Consider the following 17,577-nt stretch of genomic DNA (forward strand, 5'->3'; position numbering starts at 1 on the left):
CTCTTGGCTTCCAGTGTGTCACTGAAGGTTTTGCAGTCTTCTCTTCATGTCCGAACAACTGTTTGCTACTTGCTCAATTTTCACTCAACTTCCACAAATTATACATCAAAACGTAGGTATTTTTGCTGGCTTTCAGGAAATGTCACTATCATTGTTGTGGGATTTATAGAATTTTGGCAAATCTCCTCAGACCAACACAATGTCAGAAAACTCTCCATATAAAGTGAATGAAGAGCTGGTTCAAAATCATCGCTGGATTTCTGTAATGAGAGGCATATTCGAATCGTCATATCTCCTTAACGAAGCAAAGTTAAGACATGAGGCTTGTCCCGGTATATCTTCAGACACTCCTGACGCTCACAATTCAAGAATTTCTTTCTCACCTATTACCGTTCTGAAATGAGTTGGACTTGTTTGAGGGTAGGAAATTCGTCCTTCGTTCAGATTTCTTCAGATTTCAAATTCTGGAAATGAACCACTTTTTTCTCTCGTCATAACTTTTTGTTGGATTTCCACAGAGACCTGAAAATTTCCATGACTGTTCACCAAAGCCTGCTGTCTCTTACGGTGAAAGAATGATATCGATACTCCAAATAGATTTAGAGTTACAAAGCGTTGTTTGAGGGCAAGTCAAGGCAGTTTTTGCTTCGCTCTACTCAGTTATGGTGCATTAAAAGCCAAATATCTTTAATAATTCATATTTTAATGATAAATTGTCAACACTGGAAGATTCCCCCATCTCTTCTGAACAAAACGGTGTAAGAATGACCGCTCTAGCCCCTACGGTTAGGAAATTATGGTCATTTGTTTGAGGGGAGTCGTCACTATGAGAAATAGGCTGCAATAATCCTGTGCCTCTCTGTGCTGCGTGTGTAAAAAGATGCACCTGTTTTGGCGGGAAAACGTAAACAGCCACTCTGATTGGTGGATTTAAATTCGGCAGCTCTCTCCCTCTGTGTGTGTGTGTGTGTGTGTGTGTGTGTGTGTGTGTGTGTGTTTAGTGGGAGAGAGAGGACCCTGCCCTTATTTGGCAGCATGTCATTGTAGGATTTAAATTGAATATAGTTAGACTGGTTGACTGGATTAGAGCCTGTGTTTGTGTGTCCCTCTGTGCATTTGTGTTTCAATATGCCTCCATATTTGTAATTTTGTAAGTTATTACTATTCTGCTAAATCATAGTATTTCTGCTATTTTATAAGATTTGTGCAAAATATAGTATTTCTGATTAATTATAGTTTTTCTACTAAATCACAGTACAGTATTTCTGCTTTTTATAGGATTTGTGCTAAAACATAATATTTCTACTAAATGTAGTATTTATGCTTAATCATACTATTTCTGCTTTTTATAGGATTTGTGCTTAATATAGTATTTCTGCTAAATTATAGTATTTCTGCTTTTTATATGATTTGTGCTAAAACATAGTATTTCTACTAAATGTAGTATTTATGCTTAATCATAGTATTTCTATATATTTCTGCCAGGTCCCCAGGCAGCCAATCCTCTGTGAGGACTGAGAAATTCAAATTTTCAAATCAGGGCCTGCACGGTTTCCCAGCCAATCATATATGTGTCCTGAGGCATTCAAATTTGCATATTGGGGCCTTCATGGCTTCTAAGCCAGCCAATCATATCTGAGGGCTGAGGAATTCAAATCCACAAATCAGGGCCTGCACGGCTTCCCAGCCAGCCAATCATATATGTGGCCTCAGCCATTCAAATTTGCATATTGGGGAATTCGTGGCTTCTAAGTCAATAAGTCATCCACGTCATATATCTCTAAAAATTCATATTTTAATGATAAATTGTCAACACTTGAAGATTCCCCAATCACTTCTGAACAAAACGGTGTAAGAATGACCGCTCTAGCCCCTACAGTTAGGAAATTATGGTCATTTGTTTGAGGGGAGTCCTCACTATGAGAAATAGACTGCAATAATCCTGTGCCTCTCTGTGCTGCGTGTGTAAAAAGATGCACCTTTTTTGGCGGGAAAACGTAAACAGCCACTCTGATTGGTGGATTTAAATTCGGCAGCTCTCTCCCTCTGTGTCTGTCTGTGTGTGTTTGTGTGTGCGTGTGTGTGTGTGTTTGTGTGTGTGTGACAGAGAGAGAGAGAGAGAGAGAGAGAGAAAGCCTTTTAATGGGATGATCTCATTGTAAGATTCAAATTCAATATATTTAGACTGTTTGACTGAATTGGATCTTGTGTGTGTGTCTCTCTGTGCATGTGTGTTTCCTCATGTGTGCATATTTGTAATTGTGTGGCTGTCATAAATTTTTTTGCAGATTTTTGTCATTTAACTAGTATATTTGAGGGAACCTCAGCATGTTCAGCATTTTTTCAGCTGTCCATTTTGCTTTTCCAATTTTTCTGTTTAACTTATTACTATTGTGCTAAATCATACTATTTCTGCTATTTTATAAGATTTGTGCTTAATATACTATTTCTGCTTTTATAGGATTTGTGCTTAATATAGTATTTCTGCTTTTTATAAGATTTGTGCTTAATATAGTATTTCTGCTAAATGTAGTATTTATGCTTAATCATACTATTTCTGCTTTTCATAGGATTTGTGCTTAATATAGTATTTCTGCTAAATGTAGTATTTCTGATTAATTATAGTTTTTCTACTAAATCATAGTACAGTATTTCTGCTTTTTATGGGATTTGTGCTTAATATAGTATTTCTGCTAAATTATAGTATTTCTGCCAAATTATAATATTTGTGCTAAAACATAGTCTTAATTTAAAATTACAATATTCATAGTTCATCACAGTGTCTCTGGTAAATCACAATATTTCTGCTCTGTTGTACTATTTTTCTAAATCATAGTGTTTCTGTAATGTTTAAGTATTTTTGGCTAAATATATTCTTTCTGTTATCTTATACTATTTCTCCTAAATTCTTGTATGTTTGAGAAGTTATCATGTTTCTGGTAAGTTACAATATTTCTGCTAAATTCTGCTATGCTATTGTATTTCTGCCAAGTATTATGTTTCCTCTAAGATATTGCAGTTCTGCCAAGTTATTCCATTTTAGCAAAGTTCTTTTGCTTCTGCAAAGTTTTTACAATTTCTGCAACTTTTCAGCTTTTTCAGCTACTTTTTGCATACAGCTTCAGCTTTAAGCATCCACACTGCATTTTCGCAGGAAATGCAAATTTTTCTAGTTCTTTCTGGGTCACAAAATAAACGTTTAGCATATTGTCAGGCGAGAATGTAGCTGTGTAAACCTCAAATATCTGCTCAGTTTATCAAGACACGACATATTTTCAAAAGCGCTCCGACGTTTTCGGAGACGTCTGTTACCCACTAGCTCGATAGCTAGCTGGGGGCAAGGCTCACTAGAGCCGTGAGAGCACCGGACTCCCGGCAAATCGTTTTCAAACCCACCGCCGTCTTTCGCTACTCAGGTTAAACATGATATATAAGTCACTTAGATAACTTAAAAATGTTATTGTTTGGCTTTTTTTAGTATTTTATTTGTTCCTGAGTAAATCGGTTAGGCTGAGATTAAAGTTATAGTTTTTACACAGCTGAGTAAACGTCAAGCAGACAGCTGATTATCAGAAGTGTGAGATGCTCGAGAATATACTCCAGTGTCCTGTTATATTTTAGATAGCAAGGAGTTTATTAAACTTCACCGAAACAATCTGCAAATTTCATTAAAATTTAATAAACTATCATCTTGTCTTTATTTTTAGTTAGCACCTTAAACACTTACAGCTGTAAGCTAATGATAGTTATATAAGAGCAGATGCATGTTGGTGCAATAAGCTGTACGTTTTACGTCCAATGGATGCACGATCTGATTAGTCGACTATTAAAATAATCGTTTGTGGCAGCCCTACCTGAATGAGATTGTGAGAAACAAAGAATAATAAAATTTTTGAAGATTAATAAATAAATTGCATTTTGTGGAAGACAACCGTTTCAGCGCCTGGGACACCTCATGACATCCAAAAATACTAATATATGAAACCTTCTTACTAACCTTCTCATCATCTGCTGTAAGCCAGACCCTGACTTGTTCTCCCAGCATCTGGTATTGTTCCTGGTCTGCCTTTACAAGCAACACTAAATATCTCTGTTAACTTCAAAAGTTACTTCTAGTTAGAGCTGACTAAGCCAACGAACTATTTAGTTGTAGGGATACTTGGGCATATTACTGCCTTGTAATCAATAATTTACGAGTGAAACTTTTATCAGAGCGTTAAATAATTCAAATTCATCGCCGATCTACTTTTTTCACTAACAAAAGCTTACGCTCTAACCCTTGTTTGTTTCCCACGACGGCTGGTTCATGCACAGTGCCATGCTGTACTTTATGTGCATATTTGTGGACGCACGTGGGCTATTTTTTTATGCTACCCTCCCTCTTCCTTGCTCTCTGTTAACGTTGACTCATCCATTTTCAGCCAGTTAATAATTCAGAGGGTCTGCAGGCTGTATTTTCATCTATCTCATCTCTACACTTGCCTGTGAAAGAACCTCTAGAAATTACGCATCGCCAAACAAGACGGTGACTCCGATGGCTGGCAGCGTGGCTGGAGATAGAGAGAGACGGTGAGCCGGATGAGTGGGAGAAGAAGAAGAAGCAAAAGGAAAACAGGGGAGAGTGAGTGGAGAAGGCCAGGAGTGGGGGATTGGAGGATACATGGGAGACAAGAAGGATACGCAGTGGAGATGGGTGTCTCAGCACTGCTGTAAATCCTCTGCAGGGCCTTGTAAGCTGTCAGACAAGCTGAGGGTGTTAAAGGCATGTAGTGAGAGAGCTGCACACACAGACACACACACACTGCGCGTGCATCATTGTGTGGAAAGAAAAGTTTACTCTTGCTACCAGCGTGATGGCTCGCTGCTGTGTTTTATGGCTTTCTATTCCTATGTGATTTTCTCTGGCATGTCACATAGGGTCTAAAGCCATTGGGTACAGAGTGGGAGATCTGCAGACAAGGATTAGATGGATATATGGGATGGCAGTAAAGGGATAAAAGAAGAGCTCATGGAGGTTTAATAGTATATAGTACACACAAATGCATGCGCGCACACACACACACACTGCATATGGCCCGAGGCGTTTTTGTCTCTGCTCTCAGGCAGCCCAGAGCCCAGCTCAGCTAATTGCCCCCATATGAGACAGGTTGAATCAATCCTTAAACCACACACACACTCAAGCACACGCGTGAATGCAGACACTTCATGTTCCATCTGTGCTTGTGTTTTTGTCACCCACTCACTCCCTCTTGCACAGCGCACACACACACGCACTCCCCAGCCAGGCCTGCTGGTGCTGCTGACTCAGGTTGGTATTTAATGAAGCTCTTAGTTTCACCTCGCGTCTCCTAATCTCAGAGCTCATTTGTGATTGGCTGCTCGAACACTGGCGAAAAATGTTAACGCTTGGAGTTTAGTGAGCCTTAAGACATGCGTGTGTATGTGTGTGTGTGCGTCTGTCTGTCCATCTGTTTGCGTGAGAGGGAGCCAGAGATGGAGACAGAGTTGCGCAGGGAGAGAGTAACTGAAGCGCAGACATGGAGAAATGTTGAAAAATATGAGAAGTGTAGCAGTAAAATGAGTTTTTCTCCTTGCTGAGTGACAGCGCTCAATAGACTGTGTGTGTGTGTGTGTGTGTGTGTGTGTGTGTGTGTGTGTGTGTGTAATGACCTACTGACTGAACCCCTGTAACTTTATCTACATGGAGTTTTTTCTTGCTTAATGGGCTGAACATGGTTTTCCGTTGGCGGTGTGTTGGCAGATCGTAGGGAGCTTTGGACCGTCTACCTGCAGGGAGCGTCTGTTACCAGATGGAGGCAATGTCCTAAGTATGTGTTAAACTGGTCTCTGGGCTACTGTTGCATGTGCTGCTGTTGGTCGCTCAGCCAGCCGTGGAGAAGAGCAAAGTCCTAACATTCAAAAAACTGAATGTCTGTCAAAAACCGCTGTCTGTGCTTTTCAAACTCTGGTTTTGATCTCATTCCTGATGAATTCCATGCACGAGAGCACGTTTGTGTAGACTGAAAATCTCTCTCTGTAGGCAAATACCTATGCAAATATACAGCAGCAGCATAAAACAAGTATAAGGCACTGCAAATATGTGGAGACAACCACATGCAGATATCTACACAGTCACACACGCTGCCTATTGTGATTTACTGAAATAACATCACTTGCACATCTGTACACCTTTACCATATAAGTGACGATAAATCTCAAAAGATTAAGAAGTTAATCAGTGTTTTTGCAGGTAAGATCATTTAGTTTTGGTCACACAGGAACTTCCATCAGTCGATTGGCTGTATCTCTTTCGTTTTGTAGAGTGAGTGTTCGCAGACTACAGCCAGTGCCGACCCCTAACCTCAACCCCTACCACTTGACAAGAAAAAAAGGCTCTTGTATGCTTAAAAAAAGAGGGTGATTTTTGTTAGTCTCTCGTCTTTCATCCATAATATCAGAATCATGGCTGGTACACTGGACAAATTTACGACATTTATTTTTTTTGAACCAAGCTCGATTTTTGTTTGGATCCAAATAAACAGATCTGACCAGTCAGACCACTCGTAGCTTAAAATAAACCAGTCGTGAATATAAAATGATATGGAAATGGTTAAATATCTTTTAGATCAAATATTACCTTAGACACACAGCTGCTCCGGGTCAGTCAGCTCTCTGATATTATTTCGCTGCCTCCTCAGATGGGGTCCCAACTCTGCCAACAAGAGTTCAACCTGCCCCACTGATATCCTGAAATATGTATGAAAGTGCTCGTGATACAGCTTCATCTCCTGGATCAATCCATGAAACTCTCTCTGTTGCTGCTCCCTTGTCTCAAGAATGGGATGGGTTAGGAATCTGTTTCTTCCTCATCTTATTTGGAAACATTGGGACCATCTCATCATCTCTTGATGCCGTCTTAAATTTTCTGCCTCCAAACACGCTCCTTCCGGTTCCCATCTATATATGTTCCCCAGTTCAGAATCAGAATCAGAATACTTTATTAATCCCGAAGGAAATTAGGCTTCTACAAGCTGTTCCTTCTCATTTACGTGTCCCACCCTCCCTCCACCTTTCAGTTCTTTAACTTCTTCACTTCTATTTAGTACATTGGGATCTGCCGGGTCTGGGAGCCACCGCCAGCCCCCTTCGAGGCCTTCCCCAAACCGCAGCTCAATTCACGTCCAAGCCATTCACCTTTATCTACTAAAATGCTGTCAAACCTAAAATGAGGATGTGGGCCCAGCGAGTGAAAATGCTTTTTGATTAGGGTCAGGTTCAAAGATAGAGTTGGGATTGTTTCCGATGATAACTTTGACCTCTGAGGGTTAAGAGCTTACAGGTCTGTGCAGAGCCTTTAGATTCATGTTGATTACAGTGAAATTTAATTTAGTTGGGGAGGCTCTCCCCATTTGTGTTCCAAGCATAAAAAGGATGCTAATCATTGAAGCATTTATTGTTTTAGATGGTACCTCTGCTTAAAGAGTCCACTGCACATAAAGAAATGGCCACTAGCTTAATCTTTGCTAAGTTCCATCCAGAAAACTGGCTTTGCTTGAAACGTGCATGAAAGGGAAGCAGCTTCTTCTATTGCAGATATCCATGTTTGTTCCAAGCAAAAGTCCTTATCATGAGCACTAGATGAAAGAGGACTGTTTTAATGCTTTACCTATTCTTCTCTCTCTCCCCCTCTTCCCTCTGTGTCCATTCACAGGTTCACGTAGATGCGGTGCATCAGATAGGACATGCCCTTCACCTGCGCCTGCTTCTGTGGCCTTAATGGCTTCTGCCGCAGACGGAGGAAGAAGAAAAGTGATCAAGTGGAGGATGAGGAGTGTGAAGAGGTAGAGCAATGGAGGGATCAGGAGACACAGGTGTGACAGCATTGCTGTCAGCCCAGCTGTCTTCGCCTTTTCTGTGGGATTTATCCCTAATGGACCGAAATGTGTGGCCTGGGTTATCACTGCTCAGGACAGCCTACACTGTCTGGTATGCTGCCTGGCGACATTATAACAGAGATGGTAAAGGGGGTTCAACGAGCACAGGCTTTTATTTAAAGTTAAAAAAAGAAAAGAAAGAAAAGGTGCTTTCGAATCAGGTACTGTATTTTTCCCAGAGTATCGGTGACTAACACTTCTTCTTTTGTACTTTTTAACCTGGCTAAACTCAACAAGCACAAGGCTGTCTTGAGCCACGCTCTTCAAGTTGAAAATAAAAGCCTGCGAACTCCTCGCTCATGCCCATTACACATCCCTGCAGCACTCTCATTTCTCCCTTGGCAGCTGACTGAGAACTTTGCTTTTGCTGATGTGATTCCAAAAAAAGAGAAAAAAATCGTATCTGTTTGATTAATTTCTTGCCATAGCTGGCGTTCCTCACAAGGTGCGAAGAGGCGATGGACTCTAGAAATCCATTATTTTTCTGAGTCGCACTCCTCACCGCTCCTCCGCGGGGGCTGAATTAGAGCCAAAGCTCGACTGAGCTCTGCATTTCCTCACCTACCTGCTTATGTCAGATCAACTTAGTGAAAACTTCAGCTGAGTGAGAAAGTGTGCAGTAATTTCCAGAGTCACCCATGGAGGGCCGGAGCCCATCTCGGCTTTTCACGCTGCGCTGGGCTCCATCTAAAGCCAAGCAGCTGTCCAATCAGCAGCTTAGCTGGAGTGTGAAGATAGGAGTCAGGGGTCAGAGTGAGCAGCGGAGTTTGGGAGAAGTCCTTCCGCTTACGGCGTAGCATCTCTGTCTCATTAACAGGCAGACGAGTAATTACAAACACACGCACACATGGATGCAGACCCATCAATTAATGTCCCCCATTGGGAGAGGAGTGTCTGTCCGTAAATGCCGTTGCGGTGCTCTTCCAGCTGTCACCTGTTTGAGTGTAGGACTCTGCGAGTGTTGTGTGTGTGTCTGTGCTTCTTCTTGGCTGCAACAATAGCTTTTCAAAGCTGAAACAAGTGGTTAAGATATCTGTTCAGCCACTACAGTACAGCCTTTCCAGAATGCACATGGAGACACAAAGACAAAAGACACACACACACACAGGTCTCATTAGCATGTGTGATTATGCATGGCACGTCCAGTCAGGCAGTGGAGATGTAATTAACCTTTTCCAGCAGGAAACAGATGCCTGGATGTCACACACAAACACACATGCTATGGCACACATACACACACACTGACACACACACACGTCTGCTGTCAGGGAAACAAAGCCAACGTCATGGTGTCACGGAAACAAAGCCCCAAAAGCGCCGCCTGGCACTCTGTGATAATCCCCTCACGCATATTTACATTCAGGGCTTAGAATACGCCTCAGTGCCGCCGTCTCCACCCCCTGCTGCACGCTGTTTCGCCCCCCTCCCCAACTTCTTCGCTGCCATCCTCTCTCCCCTCTCCGATCTACCTTCGGGCCTTCCACCTCATTCGCCCGAAGTCCTCCTGCTATCTCTCCCTCTGCTCCATCTTTCACTCGTCGTGTCCCGAAACTCTCTCCTTGCTCGGATTCATCTGTTTATTATCGGTGGATAGTACATGGCCTTGCATGGCAGCTCCCATAGATTAGCCCCCACCCGTCTCTCTTTCTCTGTCTGCGAATATCAGGGATTCCTTCAGGCGGGCAAAAAGCTGCTTTACGACAGATTAATGAACGGCCCTGATTGTGTCTGTTGGTGTGTGTCTACGCCTGCATGGAATAGATTGTCTGTTTACTCATTCTCCTGCTACAAGCGGCGAAATGAGACAAAGCTAAAGCCATTTCACAGTGTAGAGCACCTATTATGATTCACTGTGTTACGACGCAGCCCTAATGAGAAAGAGAGAGAATGAGAGGAGGGACGATAGCGGAGGAAGAGAGAGAAAGACGGTAATGAGAGCACGAGCTGGATGCGTGTGTGTGTGGAGGGGGGGCTAATGCTAGACAGAGCAGTCATGCTAATTGGCTACAGTGGATAACTTTCTGAGGTGGGGCATGAGAGTGTGTGCGTGTGGGGGGGAGGCAGCGAAAAGAACAGCCTGATCTGTCGGCGTTGCACTCGTTTAACTCCCTCCATTTCACCTCTTTAATGAGAGGAATATTCGCTCCAGTAATGGAGAAAGACTTTAAATTGGTAACGATTTGTTGCTCACACACACACACGCATGCACAGAGGTGGTACGATGTGGTGGTGGGGCAAGTGAGGATGGGGTGGGGGTAGGGCTGGAGGGTGAATTGGCACTGGCAACGGTGTGTGTGTGTGTGTGCGAGCATGTTCTCCCTCAAGCACCACAACCCCTTTATGGATCATGGCAATTTTCGGGGATTGTAACTCAAGGACAAACAGCTAAAAATAGAGGGGTGGTGCATGACTCCTGCGAGAGCGGCGAGGGGGAGGGCGGGTTGTGGGAGGTGGTGAGCGCGCGGGGACGGCGAAAACGAGTCCTGTCGCATTAGATTTGGGTCAGAAACGAGGGAAGAGCCGGCAAAGCGGAGAGTGTTACAGACGGCTGGAAGATTCATCACTTGCTGCTCCCTGTACGTCTCACGCGTCTCCTTCAACACCTTGCTGCCCCTCCTCTCTGCTCCCACACATCATGCACACACCTGCAGGAGATGGAGAGGGGAGGGCGCCGGGAACAAGGACGCCCAGAGAAAGGGTGAGAAATTGGTGAGAAAAGACGGTAAACCACCGGAAAGACAAAGATGTAATATCAGGGCAGAAAAGGCAAATTTGAAATGTGGCAAAAAAAAGAGAGTGAACTTCAGTTAGGTTAGATATAATATTAATATATGTCATCCGATTCAAAGGCCCTTTGCTGCATAATGAGGTCATACATAAATTCAAATGGTGGATGATACTAGTAGGGAATGAACTCTAATGAAAGGGACTTACTTCTGAATTGCATCAGAAGCTCTGTTCCCCCAGCTTAAAGGAGAAGCTTCACACAGTAGGCTTATTTGCTCCTGTGTCAAAATGGCTAATCTTCTGTCTGCACGTTTAATTGTTAGCAAAAAGAAAAGGGCAGACTGAAGTCTTTACACGAAAGTGTCATTTCCCAAATGTCGGACTTCTGCTTTATTCTGAAGGGGAGCGAGTTAATCTTTAAAATGAGACTTCTGAACCACATTATTTAAGTTCCATTTGAAAACACGAATCACCAAAAATCGATCGCCCCAAAGATATTTTCATTGTTGGGCATTTGGATACAACCCAAGATTTGTCTTAGTTGGTTTGCGACTACTTACAAATCATGAGTAGGTGCAGTGTCACGTATATACTGTATATATATATATTGCAGATATAGTCCAAACATATGTGTCCGCATTTCCAGCAGCTTAAGGAAATGACATGATGTTGCAGATGTTACAGGGGTTTGTGGTGGAGTTAGCTGTACAGCATGATTATTATAGCAGGGTTAGCAAACTCAACCACAGACTTTATATAAAAGATGGATATCACCAATTTGACTCTGTATTTGAAACCTCAGATTAAATTATTCATAGAGACCAAAACATTCTTTTCACTATCCCAGGCTGTAAATGTGCTAATTTCATGGCAAAAATTGGCCATGAAAATATGTCTGTAGTTACTGACTTACCCTCAAGTGGCCAATATAGGAACTGCAATTTCTGCACCACAGGTTGACCGTTGTAGTAGAAGTTCTTATTCTGGTTCAGACAAGTCATGATCAACACGAGCTGATGGATCAAATCTATTTGCAAGTGATGTATAAATCAAAGAAGACCTTTGTAGACCCCAGACAAATGACAGTATTGCTGGCACTAACATAAAGTTGTGTGGTATTCAGGGAAAACCAGTGAAGCTAGCTCGCATGGTTGCACCACAGTTGCAAGCTGTTCAGTCAGATGGGTGTTCTAGTAGCCTGGTATTGTAGATGAATGCATTATACCTGCAATATGCCACAATTTGATTCTGGCCACCAGCCTATGTGTCACTGTCAAATAAAAGGCAAAATTCCAAAAGAATAATCTCAATAAAAAATTACGCAGTAAGCGTGCACATACACTTAGGTGGCAGACCCGATCTCTCTGTGCAAACATCCCCACATGCAGATAGACACACACATCACACACGCACATATACCCTACCATTCATCACACTGTTGTCCCACCATTGCTTCTGCTTCTCTCACCCACATCTGTTGTGTTGTTCCTAATGAAGAGAAAAGTGATGGTCCCACTAAGGCTAATTAGGAGAAATGAGATGCGCAGTGATGATAGACTGGTGATAGTCAAGAGGGAAGTGCTAACGCCGGCCGATTAGAGCTCCCACCGGCTCTGGAGTATCAGAGGAGTGGAGCGGGAAAAATGGGGGATAAAAACAAGCAGTGGAAGGAGAAGGAGGGAGAGATATATAGCGTAATTGAGACTGTAATGGGTTTTGTCAGGAGCACCTGTCAGGGTCAAGTTAAAATGGCTTCGGTGAGAGAGGAAGAGAGGGATGAGAGGATGGGAGAGCGGAGAAGGGGCCAATTGGAGTCAGGATCCTGGTGAGGAGAGGCCCTCGTCCATGCCAACCTCACCTGATTGCCAATTTGTGCCAGTCTTCAGACATCAAACACAATATGAGCCACAGTGAGACACACAAACACCTCTGATTGGAGAGTGGTAACCAGCTAAAAGCACCCATGCACACTCAATCACACAGACGGGCGCAAACTCACACTGACAGCCCACCTACGCCTGTTGATTGGGCACATCTAGCCCCTTAACAAGGTGTCCACGGTGCAGACCCAGGCGTGTGATTGAAAGATAAAACTGTCGCCATTAAATATCTAATTCTCCCCCACGTCTCCATGAAAATAAGGCACGGTGCTGATTAGATTGCAGCCTGCTGTGCCAACCTCAGGTCTGCGCCTTGGTCATTACCAGCCCCCCCAACTCCACCAGGCCCAACCAGTCCTTGAGTTGCCAACCACACATGTGCTCCTCGTGATAGAAGAGCAATTCTGACACCCTCGAGAGCTGAGGTCGATGCCTGAGGAGTTATGAAATTAAGTTGAGTAAAAATGTATTTATAAATCACTACTAAAGCTGCACCTGGCAATTTAGCATGCTGCCAGACCCAAATGGCTGCACTGCATAACTGAAAATGTAAGACTTTACAGAAAAATTCTGTTAGGGTGGCGTCAGTGACTGCCTGACTCATGGGCCAGGGTAGTGGAGGTGCTGTAGAGGACGAGATCCATCATCCTGGGGATAAAGTCCTCGCTGCTGCTGTTTATGGATTTGCTTTTTCAATTTTTTTTTCAACATTTTTTGTACTAGCAAACATTTTGACGCTGCATGCCACATTTGAAGTGAAAGGTGGAGACTATGCCTGGTGCCTCAGTCAGATATATCGCCTCTCAGTGACATCATACAGAGCCAAGAGCAGAAAAACCTGTCTCAAACCTAGTGCTCAGAGAAGTGTGAATCTTGACCTTTGGCTGTCTGCATTTAAAACGTCTAAGAACAGAAAATAAGTGAAACGTAGTCTTCTTTAAGAGTCTGAGGTGACAACCTGTTTGTTATTAGATAGAATGTAACCTTCCACCAGGTTCCTGAAACTCCTGAGTGGCTTATTAATAGATGTGCTGCACTGTTTTTAAAATGTAGTATTTGCAAATATACTTGTTTTTTCAAATCCTCAAATTAGAAATTCATTCATTTCCCAGCAGTGTTATAGTTTGTTCACAGTTGCTGAAAAATTTCCATAAATATTCAGTGATGGTTTGGAGAAAATGTTGTGTTGGGTAAATTAACACCACAAAGAATCGTCCAAAAATCACAACAAAGAATTTTTTTTTTAAATCATGAAAACAGAAATATGGCTTTCACCACACAGAGATGTTAACATTTGTGAATACTATTTACAGATAATAGATGTGAATTTGAGCTTAGGAAGAAGTGGAGGAAGCCATGCAAGATAGCGGACCCTGCGTCGCGGGATATAAACCGCTAGGAAGAAGAAGATGTGAATTTGAGCTAAAGGGTAATTGACAAAAGGCAGAGTAAAGAAAAGAAGCAGAAAATGATAAGGCCTACAATTCCCATCATGCAACTCAAGAGAAATAGCAGATAAAAGTCCCTAAAGAGCCCCAGTAAATATAGCTGAGTTCATACATTGAGAGATGTGATAAGTAATTACGAAAAAGAAAATATGTATAATTAAAGAAATGCGGGGTGGGTAAAATGCGAGGGCTTTGACTCCTGACATTAGAGTTTCTGGCTACGGCCCTGGTGCTCATCTACACAAACTCCATAATTGTCCTTTTGTGCTGCATGATTTGCCTTACACATAAACCAACAGCCCGATTTTTTTGTACTAACTTTTTTAGTTTGTTGATTGTAAGCTGGAGTAAAATCCTCAAGGTCCGCTTGCTATATTTTGCAAGTACAAATACAGCATCAAAGCGTCAGGAAAATGAACTCTTTGGACTCTTCTCCCTTGTGTATCTCCTCAGCCTTCACCGCTAACTGGAGAAATGAAAAAATATCTTCAAGCAGAGGCTTTCGGTGTATTTACTCTTCCTCACAAATTAGCAAGATACTCCGCCACTTCAGTTGCCTTATTTTTCGACCGGGTGGGGGTGAGGGTGGCGGGAGGCTCCGTTTATTGGAACATTTGCTGCTAACGCTGGAGATGTGAGATTATTTTGTATACTTCACTGCACCAGGAGCTTCACTGGGGAGCTCACTTTGCAGAATATAACCTGGTTCACTGGCACAATTTAGGCTTCGGAGCAGTTTAGCTTAATGGTCTTTAAGTGTCAGAATTTAGTAAGGGTAATGAGAAATGTTCTTTAAAGAGCAGCCTCAGCAGCAGCCCTGCCAACAAAATATCAAATTGATGTCTATTTGAGATGCTGGAAACACCCCAGGGCCTTCAGTTTTAGTGGGCTGAAGGTTAAAGGAGATGCACAGCGAGATGGTCGCTTTTTCCCACCATCACTTTTAACGGACTCTTCCATAAGTCTCCACAACTGATTCAGTCGCTTCAGGCTGTCTGCTCTCTTACACGTGCCATTTTCCACACATCCCCTGTTTTATACTTTTGTGTTATTGAGCTGTGTTTTCAAGCGTACAGAGGAAAACTTTTCTAATTGGCAGGCGGAGGAGGTGGGGGGGCTGTAAATAAGGTCAGGCATCCCACATATCTGATGCCAAATCACCATCATCAATGGGAGATAAATCAATCCCTCGCTGCTTTTTCCTCTTCATCCCGCCCCGCCTCCCATTCTCTCTCAAACTCCCTCTCTCCTTCGCGCACATAAGCACTCCCACCGAGGCCGATCGATACCGGAGCGGGTATTGAGCAGTGGCTGTGGTCCAAATGAGAGTTTGATTTCTCGTGGGGGGTGTTAGCCCCTGTAACCATGGTGTTGAGTCCCCATCGGGGACCTCTTCGCCAAACGCTCGTTGATGAAGTGCGTGTGAGAGCAGCGAGCGTGCGCTTTAAACACCTTTTGATTTAGCTGCGCTCGAGAACAATACTTTTCATTAGCGGCTGATAGCATTCATTAAGAGCAATTCAGCATGGCCGCTAATGAGCTGATCTGCTCTTGAACACTTCATCCTCCTTGAAAAACAATCAAGCGCGAGAGAAACTTGCCCTGACTGGAAAACCAGAGTTCATCACAGCTCCAAATCAGTGACGAATAGCCGGTTGATTCTTTGCTTGGGAAGCTCTAGCTTTGAGCTCCTGACTGCAAATCCACCCGTTGGAGCCTATTCATTTACTAATCTGGCGATACAGTTTGTCTAAACTGACACAAAGCCTGTGCCTTCAGTCCAGTACGCGGCCAGAGCAATCGCAGAATCCGTCCGTCAGCCGCTTCTTTGCCCGCGGGAGCCTCAGTTGTCTTTGACAGGAATTCGTTTGTAGCACCTTACAAATTCTTTCACCCCCGTCAGATTTCTCTGCCCTCTGTCTCCTAACAACACGTGGAGCAGCCTGTTTGTCTGAGGGTGAGCAATGCTATCTGCTTCTTTCTTATATTATTCATATCCCAGTGCCTTTGCAGCGGAAAAACAAGCAAGGCAGAGAGAGGAGAGAAAAGATGGGGAAGGGACCTTTGACAGAGCAGCTCTGATGAAGAGCGCGACATAGTGAGATACATAAACATGAGGTCAGAGAGTGCTGCGGCGAGAGACGGAGGAGGGAGGAAAAAAGCCGAGAGAACGAACGAGTACAAGGGAAAAGCAGCTGAGAGGCAGCGCACAGCTTCAGAAAGGTTGTCCGTCATTGACGGAAATCCACCAATCAATGCTTTGGCACAACACACACATTAACCTGTGATGAAGGGTGTGTGTGTGTGTGTGATGGAGGAGAGAGTGTGCTACTGGTTTGAAATGCAGAACACGTCAAGAGTCCTAGGGAGCTCCTTTTGCAGCAAAGCCTCATTAAAGAGACACTTGCCTTAAAGCAAGGATATACTGCCAGACCACACACACACGCAGGCAGACTCACTCAGGCTAACAGAAAGGGACACACACGCAGGAGCAGCTCCGGACAAAATCGAACCCGAGTGCAGAGATAAATGTAGACGGGTAAATGCGGCGCTCTAATCCCTTTCCCCATTTCCTCTCCTTGTTCTCCATTTGAATAAAGTTTCATTTAACACCCCCCACCCCCCACCCAACAATCTCACACTAATATTATATTCATGTATATTTGATTGTGTCAACTCTGTGGAGAATGGCTACGCTGTATCTTGTGTGCCTTTTTAAAAATGCATCGATGAATAAATAATGTCTGTATTCGCTGATTGAAAAAGCCATATTGCCAGGAAGCCATGATGAAATGATAATGTAATATCTGTCCCTGTGCCGAATAAAGTCAAGCCATCCCTGCACCCCCTCTTTTTTTCTTAATTCTCTCAGTAAATGAAACCTGAAGCTCTGCAACTGTACCTTACACTGCCTGATGACATTCTGCTGTATGGTTTGCACTGCTGCACTAAGTGTGTTTTAATAAAGACGAAGCTTCTTTCTGTACGTCTGAATGCTGTGTGCTTGTTTCCAGATATTAATAAAGAGAAGCCTGCCATTTGCAGTCCACCCCACCCCCACCCCTCTGAGCGTCTCCCCCTGCTAATTGACAGTGATAGCAGAGACTCGTCTCCTGGGCTGATGTTGGGAGCCTAATAAAGATGCATTACCCACCTCCCATCTTCACATCCTCCCCCACCTCCTCCTCCTCCTGCTATCCCCACGCAAGCTGATTAAACTGATAAACTGTGCCAAAAAAGAGCCAGAGATGGGGATGTAAATAATGAAACAGCAGCGAGTAAAAGGAAGAGTCAGTAGGGGAGGTGAGAGCAGAGACGAGCCAGAGAGAGCAACCCCATTAGGAGCAGCTCCATGTCTAATGAATAAAATGCAAAGTTTGATATTGCCTGCTTAATTTCACAAATTCTTAATTGGTATGACATTTTAAGTTAAAGGCTCTGGCCTCTCAGCGACCTCTGAGGTGTCAGACTGTAAATAAACCACACACACGCACAAACTCTCTCACGTAAACTCGACAGGCAGCCGCTGCTGCTTGTGGCTTTGATATTCTCTCATTAGCATAGCAACAGCAAGATGACCATCCGCAA

At 43.4% G+C, this 17,577-nt stretch overlaps 1 protein-coding gene across 3 annotated transcripts in view; it reads left to right on the plus strand.

The window, feature by feature from the left end:
* blacat1 (BLACAT1 overlapping LEMD1 locus) overlaps positions 1-16,975 on the plus strand; it is a 32,452-nt gene extending 15,477 nt beyond the window's left edge. For all 3 annotated transcript variants that reach the window (XM_085455686.1, XM_085455687.1, XM_085455688.1), the window contains one exon: positions 7,712-16,975. In XM_085455686.1, the coding sequence (XP_085311812.1) occupies positions 7,743-7,877 (135 nt within the window). In that variant the 5' untranslated portion in view covers positions 7,712-7,742 and the 3' untranslated portion in view covers positions 7,878-16,975. The remainder of the gene's footprint in view (positions 1-7,711) is intronic.
* Positions 16,976-17,577: the final 602 nt, after the last annotated feature.

This window comes from Copadichromis virginalis, linkage group LG5 (assembly GCF_057382275.1).
Source record: "Copadichromis virginalis isolate Kocher_CV1m ecotype Utaka linkage group LG5, C_Virginalis_male_GT1.1, whole genome shotgun sequence".
In the NCBI taxonomy this organism is placed as follows: Eukaryota; Metazoa; Chordata; class Actinopteri; order Cichliformes; family Cichlidae; genus Copadichromis; species Copadichromis virginalis.